Source organism: Anastrepha ludens, chromosome 5 (assembly GCF_028408465.1).
Source record: "Anastrepha ludens isolate Willacy chromosome 5, idAnaLude1.1, whole genome shotgun sequence".
NCBI lineage: Eukaryota > Metazoa > Arthropoda > Insecta > Diptera > Tephritidae > Anastrepha > Anastrepha ludens.
This window is the reverse complement of record NC_071501.1, coordinates 49,098,247-49,110,842: the sequence shown is the minus strand read 5'-3', so window position 1 is coordinate 49,110,842 and position 12,596 is coordinate 49,098,247. Positions and strand designations below refer to the sequence as shown.

The 12,596-nt window shown below is 38.8% G+C and overlaps 1 protein-coding gene across 2 annotated transcripts in view; it reads left to right on the top strand.

Annotated features, from left to right (window-relative positions):
- The window catches only part of LOC128863190 (peroxisomal acyl-coenzyme A oxidase 3), a 36,240-nt gene extending 25,378 nt beyond the window's left edge, over positions 1 to 10,862 (top strand). The window contains exons 2-6 of one of the 2 annotated variants that reach the window (XM_054102208.1): positions 4,612 to 4,763; positions 4,831 to 5,754; positions 8,463 to 8,588; positions 9,428 to 9,770; positions 9,839 to 10,862. In XM_054102208.1, the coding sequence (XP_053958183.1) occupies positions 4,629 to 4,763; positions 4,831 to 5,754; positions 8,463 to 8,588; positions 9,428 to 9,770; positions 9,839 to 10,389 (2,079 nt within the window). In that variant the 5' untranslated portion in view covers positions 4,612 to 4,628 and the 3' untranslated portion in view covers positions 10,390 to 10,862. The remainder of the gene's footprint in view (positions 1 to 4,611; positions 4,764 to 4,830; positions 5,755 to 8,462; positions 8,589 to 9,427; positions 9,771 to 9,838) is intronic. The other variant, XM_054102207.1, reaches the window with a different exon arrangement.
- Positions 10,863 to 12,596: the final 1,734 nt, after the last annotated feature.

Sequence of the window (12,596 nt, the reverse complement as noted above, 5' to 3'; positions counted from 1 at the left end):
AAAGAATCTGCTAAGAGCGGTCTCGAATGTTGTGGCTTGTGTAACCGGTCATTGGCTATTTGGTAGACATTCCTTGAGACTAGGAGTTTTCTCTGATGAATGTTGTAGAAACTGTAAAGCAGACGAAGAGGAAGAAAAAGTTGAGCACTTCCTTTGAAATTGTCCAGCTTTAGCTAAAATTAGAGCACGTTTTCTAGGCAGATACTTTTCAATTCTTTTACGGAACTCTTTGGCGTGCGGTTGGCATCAATCCTGCGATTCATGAAAGCCAAAAAATGGTTTCATGAAGAAAAATAAATAAGGTCCCCGTGTCGCACAGTAGTATCACAATCGGACGGAACGACTACCACCATAATCTAACCTAACTCACCTCAAGGACGATATTTTCTTTTAGTGCTGAGATGGTCGCTGGGCTTGTTTCATAGACTTTATTTTTAAGATACCTTCACACAAAAAAAGCCCATAGGGGTAAGATCGCGCTATTGGGTGCCTGGTATATGTACATCGCTAAAAATGCGCAGTTCAAAATGTGATTATTTTCCGATTTTTTTACTCCTTATAATTGTAGATACTGAATTTCTGTGTAATTTGCGTTCTTTCTTTGATAATACGGAAATAGAAGAATATATTTTTGCAAAAATAACAGTTTTATTAGGTCGTCCAGTAAAAGTAATGATAGTTATATGATATTGTGTGAAAGTCCGGTATTTCTATGTAAAGGGGGATCAACTTGGAGGTGTCGGTTTTTAAAATGAAATAAAACAACGAAAACTGAAATTGATTGGGCAATCTTTATTATTTTTGTGTAGAACCATTCATGACATTTATTTTTTAAAGATAATCCCTTTCAAATGTTGGCCTCAACTGCGCTGTAATTTGGACATCCGCAAACACCGATTTTGAATGACTCGCTGGAGGACTTCGGTCGGTATCTCGGGAATAACTTTAGTAATGTTGGCTTCCAATGCCTCTAACTTTACGTACGCCCACAAATAAAAGTCCAAAAGTCTGATATCACATGATCTTGGTGGACAATCTACTGGTCCGGGACGAGAAATAATTTGCTCACCGAAACGACGACGCAGTAAATCCATTGTTTTACGGCCTGTATGGCAAGTAGCACCGTCTTGTTGGCACTGAATGTTGTGGATATCACGGGCTTCAAAAAGACGTTTATCATGGCGCGATAGTATTAGCGTTCGGCATTTACTATTACATTGGCGCCAGCCTCGTCTATGAAGAAGTATGGGTAGCTGATTCCTCCAGCCCGTAGGCCGCCCCTAACGGTTGTACGTAATGGCCATTAAGCCAAAAACGTACGACGGTTATGTACACCATAAGTTGGTCTGAGCGCGCAATGAACACTTTTCACAGAGCGTCGTCTTTGAGGCGTAAGCCTTTCTATCATGAAATATCAATTAATACGGGAAAAAAATGTATTTAGTTCGGCAGTAGTCACGCGTGATCTGTCCAAAAAACCCTATTGGAAAAAATGCCTCCAATCTGATCACCCTTTACAAAGCTGTGTATATTTGCTATGTGATATTTTGCTCCCGGGCCTTCACTGCACCAAAACTAATATTTTTCTGTCTATATAAATAAGTAGATAGATAAGCTCGCACAATACATTCGTGAGCAAATACGGAAACAAAAGTCATTCATTAACGACTGAATGAAATAGTCGTGAAATAAGGCTTTTCTATGCATATCTATAACTTTTATACTGCATTTTTATAAAGCAAAACTATTCACAGGAATTCTTGAATGACTTCTTTTACTAATATCGTTTTTCAGGGTAAATATTTGTGTAACGACATACCGTATTTGGATAATAAATATACATACATATGTATGTGTGTATATTAACATAAATATTTGTTTATTCCTAGTTGTGCTATGACAACAAATACGCAGATTGAACAAACTCGGATTACAAAAATCCATAAGAATGAAAATGCATATATGCAGGTGCAAATATATACATACATGTGTAAGTAGGGATGTGGCTCGTTAAGTATCCTATTGTTGAAATTTGATTGCTTCGAAATGCCTAAGTCAACAATGACTGTTGTATTTATTTTCGTTTGTCGGCCCCATCGCAATAAGAAATTAATTCATTGAAGGCAACCTTCAGAGGCGGTAGGGAAAGTAATCGGAAGAGATTGTGGAGCATCGGGTGTTTTTTTGAGCTCCATGATAATTTAATTTGTTTCTTTATAAAAATATAATTCATTAATGAAGACCAAAATAATCCAAGTTTCATCCTGTTTCCAGGATCTATGCAAAAAAAAAGTCCTGCATTCGTTATATGGGGAAATGTGTAACACCTTCAGGGCAAAAAATTTTCAAAAATTAACGAAAATTTTTAGCGACTTCAAACTAATATTTTCAGAGCCGCTGATTGGCTACTCATCTGAGTATTAAATGTTTCTTGACATATTTAATCCGATACCAATGCGGTAATTAGGTCCCTCGGCTGAATGATGCGGCATTCGAAACTAGTCAGGGAATGCCTGGTTTAACTTACGATTGCAACAGAATTTTTTTACACAAGGCTCATCTGGGGTCCTACTTACAGCGAAATTACGGAAACTGTGAGGCGGATGAGCTGGCAGACAAGGTAGCTGTGAGGTAATTGCCCCGCGAAAAGAGAGCGTTCGAGGGAACTTCTGATGTTGACAATATCTCAGTTCTCGAATGTCGTGAGTACGTGAACGACGCGAGGTATGCATGTTGTGAGATGTGGAATTATCTCGAATCATTTTTGCGCTGCCCTGCCCTCGCGGGATTAAGATTTAGACATCTTGGATCTGACTCTTTGCTCCGCCTACTGATATGGAAGGCCTTGATATTAAAAATCTGATGAACTTCATCAGCAGCATAAAGCGGTTAACACAATCGTAACGCAGTTGTCGTTCGTAATCCACACATGTATACTCAACCCAACCTCCTTCCCCCGTACCGCCTCCTCTCTCCCTATCGCTATCGGTATTCCTCCATCTTACTTCCTTCGCAATCGTTTCACAAAGGATGAATTTGATTTCTTCGTCCAAGTGTGCCCACTCTTTGGACAACCACTTTAACCTAACCTAACCCTAGCCCACCGTAGTCGAATGGGTTGGTGCGTGACTACCATTCGGAATTCACAGAGAGAACGTAAGTTCGAATCTCGGTGAAACACCAAAATGAAGAAAAACATTTTTCTAATAGCGGTCGCCCCTCGGCAGGCAATGGCAAACTTCGGAGTGTATTTCTGCCATGAAAAAGTTCCTCATAAAAATATCTGCCGTTCGGAGTCGGCTTGAAATTGTAGGACCCTCCATTTGTGGAACAACATCAAAACGCACACCACAAATAGGAGGAGGAGCTCGGCCAAACACCCAGAAATGGTATACGCGCCAATTATATAATATAACCCTAGCCCACATGTCTTCAACTAATTCACTTCTTCACCACCGCTATTTTTTTTCGTTTTTTAGAATCGCATCTTCTTAGGGCTTTGCACAAGGCGAATTTATTAGAGGTGGTATCGGTAAATCAGCTGATTTAGTTTTTTTTTCGTCATGTCCATGTAGCTGTCAGCTCAGAGTGAAACAAGGCGAATTCATTCTTTGTTTTCTATTTTGCCTACACTTTTCTTTGACAATCAAAGGTACAAAATATTGTTGTTGGTCTAGTGCCACCACCTTTAGTTGTGCCTTGGTTTTGTAGAAACAAAATCAGCTTATTTCATTTCATTCAAAATAAACTTTTTATATTTTCAACATTGTTTAATGATAATAATATATATTACAATATATGTATATTTTTTTCTTATAGTACTCTCGATACTTCCCAAATTTATGGTCGATATTTTTACGCCGTTCTTGTGGGACTGAATAATTTTAAGCCACATTAGAGCCAATTTAAAATTTCTATTTTGGCCAGTGCATATATCGCTGGAGGTATATCGCGTTATTACCTTTTCGAAACTCCGGGAAACTCTAAAAATGTTTATGTCATTTACAATGTTGCCACACATAAAAAAATGCACTATTGAAATTACACACCTTTCAAAGTAATTATTTTTATTTTTTTTTGGAAAAGTTTATATATGGAAAGTTCATAGTAAATTATATTCATTTTTATCATTAACTAATTTTTTGTAAAAATGGACTTACTCCACTTTCATATGCGCAAAACAAAAAAAATGTAAAGTTTTTATGTAAGAATTGCTGTTGATGCCTCACCAGATACCTACATACAATAGATGCCTTGTATGATAGCATTTTAGTTGGTTTTTAATTTCACACGCAAACTTCGAAATTGCTATTCTCCGTTGCTTGTATTTAAATAGAGTTTGCTTACCTCAGACTTTAATTCCATCGATTTATAGCACTTCTAAGTCTGCCAATGGTTTCGCATTTCATACACACTTCCCTCCCACGCACATGGGTTGGTATGTATGTGCATATGCAAGCATGCAAGTGCATGTATGCACACGCACAAAAGCCACACGATTACCACTTTACTTATATTTCCTCCCGCCACGACTTGTCTCCTCTTCAGTATAGCAGTTGGTTGCCTTTTAACTTTGATAAAATGCGCATTACATAGAGTTGTTCATTTCAGTTCCAAAAGCCGGCGATATGAGCCAGATCCCGGATACTTCATTCATACCGGATCTTCCAAAAGGACCACTGTGTAGATATCGCAATCGCGCCAAATTCGATTGGAAGCAGCTTAAATTGATATTTGAAAGAGAACAGGATTTGCGAATAAAGGTTGGTAATATTTTTTATTTAATTGCTGGCAATATTAAAAACGAAATTATGAATTTTCCTTCTGCAGTATAAAGTATGGAAAATCCTAGAGAGCGATCCACTTTTTTCGAAGCCCAAGACTACACTGCCTGCCGATGAGCAGAAGCACCTCTGTGCTATGCAAGTAAATCGTATGCCACATCTAGATCTCATCCCGAAAGAGATCGAACAGAAGAGTTTCGGTGAGAAGACCAAATATTTGATGAGCATAAATGAGGCTTTACACACATACTGTCCGAGTTTGTCGGTAAAAATCGCCTTGGGTGTAGGACTCTTCAACAATGCAATGCGTGCTATGGGTACCGAACGCCATAAGAAGTATTACGATGCGGCTTGGAATCGTGAGCTGATAACATGTTTGGCTATTACCGAGTTGGCGCATGGTAGCAATACGAAGAACATACGCACAACTGCTACATACGATCCCAGCACACAGGAATTCATTATCAATACACCAGACTTTGAGGCGGCGAAATGCTGGGTTGGTAATTTGGGCAAAACAGCAACCATCGCTATGACATTTGCCAATTTATATACGGCGGATGGTGAAAACCATGGACTGCACGGCTTTCTGATTCCAATACGCGATCCGAATACCTTGCAAGCATATCCAGGCGTTTTGGTTGGAGATATTGGCGAAAAGATTGGTCTAAATGGCATAGATAATGGTTTTGTAATGTTTTCGAATTACCGCATACCACGCGAAAATCTGCTCAACCGCACTGGTGACGTGACACCTGAGGGAGTGTACGAAAGCGTTTTTTCTGAGCCCGGCAAAGTGCTGGGTGCTGCCTTGGAATCCTTTTCTGCGGGTCGTATTGGAATCATGCAGGAATCAGCGAATACGCTTGCAAGCGCGGCAGTGATTGCAGTGCGATATGCCGCACTGAGAAAGCAGTTTGGGCCTGAAAAAGATGGACCAGAAGTGGCGATCATAGAATATCAGCTTCAAGTGAGTACAGACATGCAAATGTATATAACGGGTGGTTTTTCAAGATACATAAGTAGAATATATTTTTACAATTAAAACTCAAAAGAGTGGAAGATATTTTCAATATCTGGGATCGCTACGACAATTCAATTTAAATGACCTAAGAAGTCACACATACATTCCTTGAAATGATTCGGTTATAAAAACTTCGGCCCAATAACGCGTTGAAAATGTTGGTTACATCTTCAGTTTTAAAGAAGTTTTCACCAATAATGCCCCTGGCATGAAACCACAGTCGAAAATGACTTTTCCTAGATGCCATTGGATCTTTGATCTAAATTGGAGAGCCTCGGGAGAATAGTTTTCATTCCAAATATACAGAAATTGCGTTATTCACCTACGCGTTCAGCCCAAAATAAGCCCCTTCCCTAAAAATGATTTCACGGTAAATTTCCATAATTTATAAACTTTGAAAGGGAGCGAGTCTGTGTGAATTATATTTAATGAAGTCGGAGATGAAGAGTGCTTATTACGAAAGCTGAGGAACTGAAACCCGCAATTAACTATCCTAATTAATTAGCTATTTCGTTTAGGCCAGGCAAATCCACCATAGACTAACATTCACCGTACTTGAAATCCTGGAAGGTACCCTGGACAAAAAAATTAAATTCGAAGCATGGTAGAGTATCAGGTTTCGCCATCCGAAGAGAAATTGTGAGAATATTTTCGGTTGCTACTTCACCGGGGATTCGGCAGCAAATTGTGTCCGCGCACTTCACTCGTATTCACTCGTCCATTCAGCAGTTGTTCAGACGGTAACGAAATAACATTTGCGGAGGTTGTGTTGATTTTTTCTTCATTTCACCAACACGATTTCAGTTTTTTTTTCTAAACAAACCCCTGTGATAAGCAAACAGCCTGATATTGGTCACTCGTCTGCATTCCGTACATCGGAAGTAAAAATACAAAATATACGATGCCCGGTCTAAGCTTGCTATTTCTGCGGAATGTTTGTGGCTATACAAAATGATGAACTCTCATCAGCGATCATAAGTCCCAACAATATTGATAAGAACCACCATGTAAATCTATCTTCCTTGTATAAGAACCTCTCTGAGTGGTACGAAACCAAGCGAAGCTTCAGATAAATTAACTTACTTTCGTATGAATTTCAATTCGATATCAGAAAACGTTCGTACTATGCACCAGAACGGCTTTCTTCAGTAGAGAGTAGGAATCAAGAGGAGTTGTACTAGTCTCAAGCGAGGATAAAAAATGATCTCCTAATAATAAGCCTATGTCACGTCGCTACAAGTAGCTATGACTTTGATGCTGCGACTGTATTTTTCTAATTAGGAACCGGCATAAATACCATCAAAAATATAAGCCTTCATTTCGAGCCTAGAATAGCTCTTGATAACAGTTGGCACCCTTGTTGGACGAAAAAAATCTACACATTAAAGGTTTGCTTTTTTGCCGGAACGCACACAATGTCAAAAAAAAAAGAAGATGTATATTCAGGGAGCATTCAAGAGAACTTTTCTTCGATGGATTTATGGCTCTGAGCAGAGCCAATAATAGGAATCAGTTCTACAAGAAACAAGAATTGGATCAGCGATTATGTATGCAATTTACATAAAGAGCGATGGTCCAGTCTAGACAGCTGCAGAACTGCAAAGTGTTTTGTGACAAATTCGAACAGAAAACTGTCGAACTTTCTTCTAAAACTTGGTAAAAAAAGATGTTCGGTTGATGGTCGGTATTATTACAGGACACAATAGAGAAAGGGGTCAGCATATGAGCACCAATGGAATTATTGAGGACCCGACTTATATGTCTTGCTTAGAGGATCCGGATAGCCCTGAGAATTTTCTCTGTAAGCGTCCTACCTTTACTAGAATTTTGTGTTTCGATGTTATGAGAATGAGTAATATTCGTTTCATTAAGCAGGAGGATATTTTTATATTTGCTAAAGAATCTGGTAAATTTTCAAAAGACTAGTTATCTCTGTCTTGTCCGCCGTAGCTGAATGGGCTGGTGCGTGACTCGCATTCGGAATTCGGATCGATCTTAGGGTCGAATCCCCGTAAAGTACCGAAATGAAGAAAAAGTGTTTACTAATAGCGGTCGCTACTACTAATGTAGGTCCCTCCGTTTGTGGAACAACATCAAGACGCACGCCACGCCATAAGAGGAGCAGCTCGGCCAAACACCCAAAGAGGGTGTACGCGCCAATTATATATAAATATATAGTTATCTCTGTCTCTGTCTCTATTCTATCCTATCTCTTTCTCTCCTTTCCTCCTGGACTATCTACCCTTTTACTTTTCAGAGATTTTAATGCAATGGGCTTTTTAGAGTGAGTTTTTTTTAGGAGTTGCCATTCTCTCGGTGCTTTTTGGCTCGCCCTGTTAAAATTTAAAATTTCAAATTATGGTTCTGACTGCTTTACAAAAGGTACCAGCGGGTATTGGCTTTACAATTGCATGCTAATTGTACAACGCATAAACATATGCATCCATGCAAATATCTTTTTATTCGGTACGCGCGGGTAGAAAATGAAACCAAGGAGTCCCACCAATATAGTGTGCTTGATCGGACAACCTGGTTTGACAAATATCTCACTCGAGAGTTCTATACGTTTAATAAGAATACTCGTTATGTACCTGTATGTATCTGTAAAAAATATTTCCTTATTAAAGTTTCAAAATTAATTTATGAAAATTTAGCAATGGCGAATATTCCCCTATCTTGCGGCTGCTGGTGTACTGAAAGTTGCTGTGACGGAGTTGACCGATATTTACCTCGAAATTATTGAAAGGTCGCAGAAGGATTCGAACGGATTTGAGTTGTTGGTAAGTTGAACATTTCATTAACTATGCCTTTAAGAACCTTTTATTTTCATCATTCACTGTATCATTTAAGTGGAATGCAAATAAGTTTTCGCTTCGAACGGACAAGTCTAGGGGTGTAAGCTTCAATTATGTACATATACTTATATACAGGGGTTAATTTCTAGAATCAAGTCCATTTTGTAAAACCTTTGGTTTTATTAACAAAAATCATTTGAAAAAACTCTTAATGATAAACTGCTTTTGAGCAAATCCGGTATAACTTTATAGCTACTCGAAAGCGGTATCTAATAAGCCTTAATTTTGTTACAGAGTTCTCCTTAGATTAGTTAGATGAGGAAGGGGTGATTTTGCACTATCTGTGCCATTTCCTGCTCTATCCAGGCGTAGATTTACTATTTTAGATGGACAGTTTTCTATTGAATTGGAAGTTGTCAGTTCTGCGGAAATCAGGGATCTTCTGAAAATTTGGAATTTGAAAATTACACACTGGTTATAGGAGAGATAAGCACAAGTTTCCCACGCGGCATCACAATGGACTATTATCCTAAGTGTGTCCTACAGTGGCAACCACTTCAACCTACTCTAAATTAGTTAGGCTATTTTGGACTTGCTTAGTCTTGATGATCTCGGGTTCATGCGCAACTAAGTAGCTTGTAGAAGTGGGTCATACAACTTAAGGTAACGAAATGGGTCCGTGCTGCACCTTTTCTGGCTTAGACGTTTTTTGTTTGACTTTATTTCATGAATTTAATTACATTTGGTTTTATTTCATTCATACGATTATATATAGTACCTACGACTTAAGCATTTGGTTTAATGAACTATTTTCCAAATTACAGACCCAAATTGTTTCCGAAATTCACGCTGTTATTTCCTCTTCGAAACCACTGATGACATGGACAGCGAGAGATGCAATTCAGGAAGCGCGAGAAGCTTGTGGAGGTCATGGCTATTTGAAAGCCTCCAAGCTGGGCGATCTGCGCAACGATCACGATCCGAGTGTCACCTACGAAGGCGATAACAACGTGCTCGGCCAACAAGCTTCCAACTGGCTTCTGCGTCAATGGAACGGCACCATTGAAAGCCCAGTGGGCACTGCAAATTTCTTAAAAAATCGAGGCGACATTCTCCAAAACACCTACGAGAATATCTTGCGTGAAAGTCCAATCGAATCTATGGATTGTGAGTGAAATATGGATAACTGTATTATATATTGTACTAAATTTCATTCTACTTTCTACTTTTTTTAGTTGTCCTTCATTGCTATGAATGGATGCTATGCTACCTAGTGGATAAGACGTCAAAACGCGTGGCCCAGGATATAAAAGCGGGCGCACACCGCTTCGATGCGCGCAACAATTCGCAGGTTTATGGTGCGCGGGACTTGTCGTTGGCCTATGCCGAATACTTTGCCTTGAGTCGTTTTAGGCAACGTTTTCGTCGATTGAACGTTAACACCGAACTATCACAGGTGCTAGAACTCCTTTTCGCCGTCTACTCCATGTGGTGTATTGATCGTCACATGACCACGTTCTACGTGGGGGGATTTGCAAAATCGGCATCTTTTGCAGAAGCGGTACGTGCACGTTTGCTTTCTAAATGTAGCGAACTCAAGGAATCGGCAGTATCGGTGGCGGACGCTTTGGCACCACCCGATTTCGCATTGAATTCGGTCATTGCCAAATCCGATGGACTTTTGTACGAGAATCTACAAAGTGAATTTATGACCAATAAGGGCGCATTTGAGCGGCCTTCTTGGTGGAAAGATATTATTATTCCTCAAGTGAAGTCGAAGCTTTAAAAGAACTCTCGAATGGGGATAAGCAAATACATACTAAATATACGAGTATATTGCATTTTCCTAGTGTAGATCCTTTTTACGAAACAAGTAACTGTACTGTATTGCAATGTAATGTGTGCGTGAATCTACGAGGTGATTGTGTCTGTGTAGAAACTATTGTAAAACTGATAATAATAATTATAGTGATGTCTATGATAACGGTACGTGCTAATATTTTTGTGGCTTCACATTTTTACATATGGAATCGATTTGATATGAGAATTTACCAAGTAAATAAATATGTATGTCACTCATAGTGCATAAGCATACAATTATGTACATATATTTATCTAATTAAATTTACATTACCGCTGATGTATTTCGTAAAACAATTTTTGTAACAAATCTGTGTTGGAATTGTTATTACCGTTAGTGAATGCGGCTGAAAAATACGTATTCTGTATCTGTTAAACCTTTAAATCCATTAAAGATTTTAACCGAAATGAAATTGTACTATTTATTTAATGCTTTGAGTAAGTCATCATTTTGAATATTTTTGACCTCACAAGTTGCTCACACAACATACATAAAAGACATACCACACATTCAGCATTGGGGTGTAAAGTCGTTTTAGAAATCTGTGGAAGCAGCTATCTGCAATCTATATACCTATTCAATTGCTATCCTCATCTCCGTATCGTACACCTTGATAAGCTGGGCTTGGAGTTGTAGAATTTGCGTTTATATGAAATAGTTCTATTACTGAAAACTCAACAAAACGTTCAAATCGATACTAGACTCTATGTTCCATGCGAGTCAGAAGGAATTCATGAAGATAGAGTACTTGTGGGATGAATAAAAAGGCCGCATACCACCTTTATTTATTTATTTAAAAAGTTCCCGGATCAACCGTCAGGTGACGCTCTAAATCAACTGATATGAGTTATTTTTTTTTTTGTTTTGTTAGGTCGCCACATCTGCGATTAATATTCCTACAAAAATTTGTACAGCTAATTGTGAAAGAAAGACGATGGTCTTAAGTAAATATACCTCTGCAGGTTTCTCACAGTTGTAAAAATTAATTTGAGTTTGTTTGTATCTATTAAATTTTGTATTAAAATTGGATTCAATGGTGCGAATACCTTGGAAATGTTGCGAAACTGTTACGGTAATGATATTACAAAGAAAACAGCCGACAGCCGTTTACGAGTGGCATAAACACTTCAGAAGAAATTGTGGGCCCATCGAGAATGACGAACGTAGTGGTAGGTCGTCGACATCAAAAACTGATGAAAACATCAATAAAGTGAAAAAAATTGATCAATTACCACTAATTAACATTTAGATAGCTGGCAGAGGACTTCAACATTGTTTATGGATCTGTTCAGAACACTAAAGTTAATGATTTGCGTTTGCGTCGTGTTGGGTTTGCAAAGTTGGTCCCAATAGACCTGATTTTTATGCAAAAATGGGGACTGCGTTGATATCGAGCATGTGAAGACACCCTGCACGACACTAACCACCTTTTCATATGCCCCATCAAACCCACTCATGTATCACTTTAGCACCCACCCATCCAACCCACTCTCCTGTCAAAACAGCAAGTTTCCCGGGACTACCGTTAGATGAGCTAGACGGAGACGACTGGTGATTTACACTACACTGACAGGGTTATGTATACTGCTACAACAACATATCGTCGAAGACATGATTTCCAAGGATGAATCCGGCCCAACATTCATCAAACTCGTCACTACTGGAGACGAGATGTGTGTACGACACGCAATCCAGACATCAGGCGAGAGAGTGGACAGCTCCGAATGAAACAAGACAAAGAAATCATGTCATTTTCAGTTCAAAGCGATGTTCAAAGTTACTGTGCACCATGAATTTATGGCAGAAGGTCAGACAGTTTGGACATTTTTGAGACGTTTACGTGAAGGGATTCGCCAGCAAAGAAAGGATTTGTGGGAAAAGAAATCGTGGATTTTTCACCATGATAACCCACCGTTGCACATCCCAACATTATCCATTAATTTGTGACAAAGAACGAAACTAATACCATTAAAATACCGAACAGCCATCGAATTCACTTGGCTCCCTGTGATATTTTTTTCTGTTTAATGGAGTCAAAAGACTACTACGTCGAACACGTTTTAACAGTTGAAAGCAAATAGTAGAAAAATCTAAGACAGCTCTGATAGTTATACCGAAAATAGAGTTCTAGA